We start from the raw sequence: 4,668 nt of genomic DNA, 5'->3' as shown, positions 1-4,668 counted from the left end.
CCCCTCCCTTGTCCCAGCAGCTCCCACTCTAGGCCACCCTCATTCCCCTTCAAATGGCCAGGCACCCCTTGGGATCCCCACCAAGCCTGTGACACATTGCCACACCATACACATAGATGCTCCATAGCCTCGGTGCTCCACTGGGCAATTCAGGGAGGTTCTGTCCTCCTCACTCTGCACCAAGCCCACGAAACCTACCAAGGTCCCGGTGCCCATCAGGATCCATGCCAAGAGGCTGACACTGTCACTCTTAGCAGTCCTGAATCAGTGGGACTACTCCACTGTGGGTGAGGGGACAGTTGCTCTTCAGGGCCGGTGTGGGAGATGTCCTGGGTCACACAGCCTGGACAGAGCAGGTACGGCAGGTGGCACACAGAATTGCCTGGGCCAGGAAGGGCCAGCCTGGCATCTGCCTGGCAAAAGGTAAGGCCCCTTCCTGCTCCAGGCCTTTGCCCTCCTGGAACTGGTGCCATTGCCAGCCAGAGCTCCCTTCCTCCAGGTAGAGCCATGCAGGTGGGGAGCTTGGGCTGCGCATGGCTGGCCTGTGCACTGCAGCCCAGGAGCTGGCCAAGGAAGTGGGATGAACCTACTTGCAAGGCCACCAGGAATCCCAGGCAGAGGGGCCAATGGGCAGCCCCCAGGCCACCTGAACAGGCTGAGTTTGGGAAAGTAGGGAAGATGGGGTGCCAGCCCCAACAGACTCCACTGTACAGATGGGAAGAAGGAAGCGCAGAGAGGGTGACATGTGCACAGAGGTACAGAGGGCCAGGCTCCTGTCAACCTGGTGAGTGAGAGAGCTGCACCCTCAGCTGTTCAGCATGGAGCCGCTCAATGTATAAGGGTGTCCGGGTCTGTCTGAGGCTTTGAAAGGGTTGAAATCAAGTAGGGACCTATTAGCCAACCCTGCACCCCACTACTCAGCGAGCAGCAGCAGCAGCGCCCCCAAGGCTTGGATCAGCCCCGGGTGGAGCCATGTTGCCAAGGAGAATTCAGAGGCCTGGGACCTGCCAGAAAGGGAACCTGCTGGGGCTTGGAGCAGCTGGGTGGAAGCAGGATAGAGGGCTGGACAGAGCCAAAGACAGAAGCTACTGTGCCTGGCACTTTCCCGAGGGATTTCCAACCCTCTGTGATGCTGATGAAACACCTCCTGGTTCAGAGAGGTGAAGCCATTTGCCTGGGGAGGCACAGCTTTCTTTAGATTTACTCTTCTGGCTCTAGTCTGTCCCAAGAGTGCCCTGTGCCAGCCTGTTGTACCTCGCTCCATTTTCCTGTAGAGGAAAATCCAGAGGATTTTGTTATCTAAATATGGCTGAGTGCTTTTTGGAAAAGTAGTCTCCCTGTTCTGGGCCTCGGTTTCCCCACCCGTCACAGGGACTCATAACCCACTGTGACTCTCCCAGGGTGGGAGAGAGTCCTCAGCACCTGGCATTTCAAAGCAGCTGGTTCAATAAATGACAGATTTGCTTCCGGTAGGGCAGCCACCGAGGCCTCCCCAGTGAGGGTAGCGATCCGGCAACGTGGCACCATCCCAGGGCCTGTGTGACTCAGGCCAACCACACGCCTGGGGGCAAGACGCTGTGGCGTGGCAGGTGAGTCAGGTTGGGTCATGGAACTAGGGCCGCAGCTGCCGGGAAGAGTACAGGGCAGGCAGCGTGGGTGGCAGCTCAGAGCCGGGCTGTGAACTTAGGCCCTGTGTGTTTGCTCCCCCAATAACCAGGAGGTAACCCTGGTTAATATTCACTAGCAGCCGCCCCGTCGCCCCTCTGCATCGCTGCTTAAATAACAGATGAGGACAGGGCTCTGTCTCCTCAGCTTACACCTCCACCGCGGCCTTGGGACAGAGTCGTAAGTATGCCTTTCCCATGCCTGTACCTGCGGAGGGACGCTGGGGCCTCTCCATCTCTGTACCGCCTGGGTCCTGGAGGGAGGGATGCTGGTGCGCCTCCTGCTGTCATAGTAACGCGGCCGTGAAGGTGCTTTCCTGCTCCTGGAGCCTGGCAGAGACCTCTTGGTGAGGAGAGGAGGAGAGAGAGTGGTACTGGGGAGCCAAGGTACAGCCACAGCGGTGACAGGAGCAGAGTTCTGTGTGCCCAGCTCCTGCTTTCCAGGGTCTTCCTTGCCCTTGTCAGCCTCCACCTCCTCGCTGTCTGGGTGCAGACCTTTCCCTTCCGGAGATGAGGAAGGAATTGGGGCCAGAGAGGGAGGGGAGGAAGCCAAGTTCACACCCTCCTCCTCCCAGGTGCACCGAAGCCTGACCTCAGGTCCTCCTCTGGGCAGCGACCTCTGTGCGCTCCCTGCGCATGCGCATGTGAGGTGGGACGCCCCCTAAAAGGGCTCGGTCCTGGGGCCTCCGAGCTGGTGCCCTGAGTCGTCATCAGGCAGATTTGGGCCGTCTCCAACGCCGGTGCCCACGCTCATCTATTTGAGCCTCACAGCTGCCCTTGGAGGTGCTTGCTATGGTTACCATTTTATAGCTGGGGATGTTGGGAACGGAATGGTGAAAACCTTGCTCCAAATCCCACACCCTGACCTTGGGTCTCAGCCCGGGCTATGGAGCAGGAAGCCTGGGCCACCCCTGGGGCCCCTCTGATGCTATGTGACTTCAGGTAGTTGCTCAACCTCTCTGCCCAGTTGGGCAAAACAAGATAGCCTTTGCCCTCTTCCCCTCAGCCCAACCAACCTTGGTCTCTGCAGAGTTGGAAAGAGCTGACTTTTCTATCGCTGGTTTTTGGAGACAGGGCTCGAATGCGGCCAGTTTCCCATACAGCTCCGAGCACAGATCCCCAGCATTGTTAATAACAACTGGCTCTTCCTGAGCACTGAGAGGCATTCTTGACACTGAGTGCATATTTAGTTTGCACAATAGCTCTATAAGGATGTTTGGAGGCACCCTACCATCTCCAGGAAAATGAAGTTCAGAGAGGTTGAGTAATTTGCTCAAGGTAACACAGTGAATAGAGAGCTGGACTCAGCAACCCAACCTCAGGGTCTGCTGCCTCTCTTCACTTAGCCAGGCCACATCTGAGGTTTGCTGACTTCAAGAGTGAACATAGAGAAGGGTCAACTGCCTATTTCTGGCATTAAGGGTTAGTTCATAGCTCTGTAGGCAGCTAGCTCTGTGGGTTTGAGTAAGTTGTTTAACCTGTTGAGGCTCAGTCCTCCCACCTGTGAAATGGGACTAATGATAGTCTCCACCTCACGAGGTGAACTGTGAGGGACGTTTAGATGAGACTGCACAGACAGCATGTGATGCTTAGTAAGGGACAGCGACAGTCACACTGATGCCTGTGTTTACTTAGCACAGGCTCAGGCAGCAGGCCATGCACGAGTACTAGGAGAATGGAGGCGTCATTTGCCCGACTCTGGGGCGGGTCCTTGCTGAGCAGGAGTCCCTTCTGTGGCCCCAGGTAATGCAACGACTGGCCAGAAAGAAACCTCAGATCTGCCCATCCTGAGGATGGGCTCCCACCCCTGTTGGCGGCCCCTGCTGGTCACCTGCTGGGCTGTGCCTCTTCTGGCAAAGACTTTCCTCCCCAGGTGCACACAGGAAGGTGTCCTTCTCCAGAAGTGAGGCCCAGAGAGGTGAAGTCATTTGTCTAAGGCTACCAGACAGAAGTGGTGGACTGGGTCAGTGCTGGGTCTCAACAGCTTGGGACCTTGTGCCAGGGTCACTTTCCCAGGCAGATGGCTCTTGGCCATTCATTTTATGCTCCTGGGTGGAAATGGTGGGAGATGAGACCAGGGGGTGGCTCACTTCTGTACCCCCTGCTTCCTGGGTTCCAGACCTGTTCCCGTACCATCCCGTGTCTTGACCAGAAGCGTGGCCTGTGTCCGTACCTGTGGGAGCTTCACCACTGCTTTCTGCTCCCCTGCTCTAGGCTTAGGGGCGCCGGGGGCCACCTTGGATATAGGCCAGGGTCCTGGGCTGCTGAGGTTTGAAAGAACAGACGGTGTTGGAGATCAAGGTCAGGCCCAGTTCTGCCATTCATGGAGCCTGAACCCTGAGGATACAGCTGTCTCCGCCTGCAAACTGAGCGGTAGGAAGTGCCAGGCCCGTTCCAGCAGGTGGTTCTTAGGGGGCTGCAGACCAGTGGTTCATGGCCTGGACACAGGCAGAGTGGAGGGTGCTCTGTGGGCAGGCAGCTCTGCGTTGCTGTGGGGATGCTCTGATGCCCTCACTGGTTCAGCTGGGGACAGTGCAGTCTCAGGTGCTGTTCAAACCAAGTAGGTAGCAGTGGCACTGCCCACAGCCTCTGGCTCTGAGGCTACTTGGCATGGTTCATGTCCTCACCCTGCTGTGACTCAGCTCCCTCCCTGCAAAGATGGGGAATTTCCATAGGGCTGTACCAAACTCCAGATGAGAAAGAAGGAAAAATCTAAGGGTGATGGAAATACACATAACTGTTTTCAGCTGTCCGCACCAGCTAGTAAAAGAAAAATACAAACATGTATTATGTATAAATCCCAGGAAAAAAGGTGGTAGAAAGAAACCAGTCTTCTTCTTCTTCTTCTTTCTTTCCTCCTCCCTGCCCCTCCTCCCCCTCCCCTCCTCCTGCTGCTGCTTCTTTCCTCTTCTTCTTCTGTTTCTTCTTCTCCTTCTTTCTTCTGCTTCTTCTTCTTTCTTCTGCTTATTCTCCTTCTTCTCCTTTTTCTTCTTCTTCTCCCTCT

The 4,668-nt window shown here is 56.2% G+C and overlaps 1 protein-coding gene across 2 annotated transcripts in view; it reads left to right on the top strand.

The window, feature by feature from the left end:
* Positions 1-1,741: 1,741 nt before the first annotated feature.
* Positions 1,742-4,668, top strand: part of Serpina1 (serpin family A member 1) — a 9,101-nt gene continuing 6,174 nt past the window's right edge. Inside the window, exon 1 of one of the 2 annotated variants that reach the window (XM_010609181.3) lies at positions 1,742-1,845. In XM_010609181.3, coding sequence (XP_010607483.1) covers positions 1,787-1,845 — 59 coding nt within the window. In that variant the 5' untranslated portion in view covers positions 1,742-1,786. Of the gene's footprint in view, positions 1,846-4,018; positions 4,038-4,668 lie in introns of those variants that run through there. The other variant, XM_019205256.1, reaches the window with a different exon arrangement.

Source organism: Fukomys damarensis, unplaced genomic scaffold, assembly GCF_012274545.1.
Source record: "Fukomys damarensis isolate Sample0158 unplaced genomic scaffold, DMR_v1.0_HiC HiC_scaffold_21, whole genome shotgun sequence".
In the NCBI taxonomy this organism is placed as follows: Eukaryota; Metazoa; Chordata; class Mammalia; order Rodentia; family Bathyergidae; genus Fukomys; species Fukomys damarensis.
This window is presented reverse-complemented; position numbering and strand designations above follow the sequence as displayed.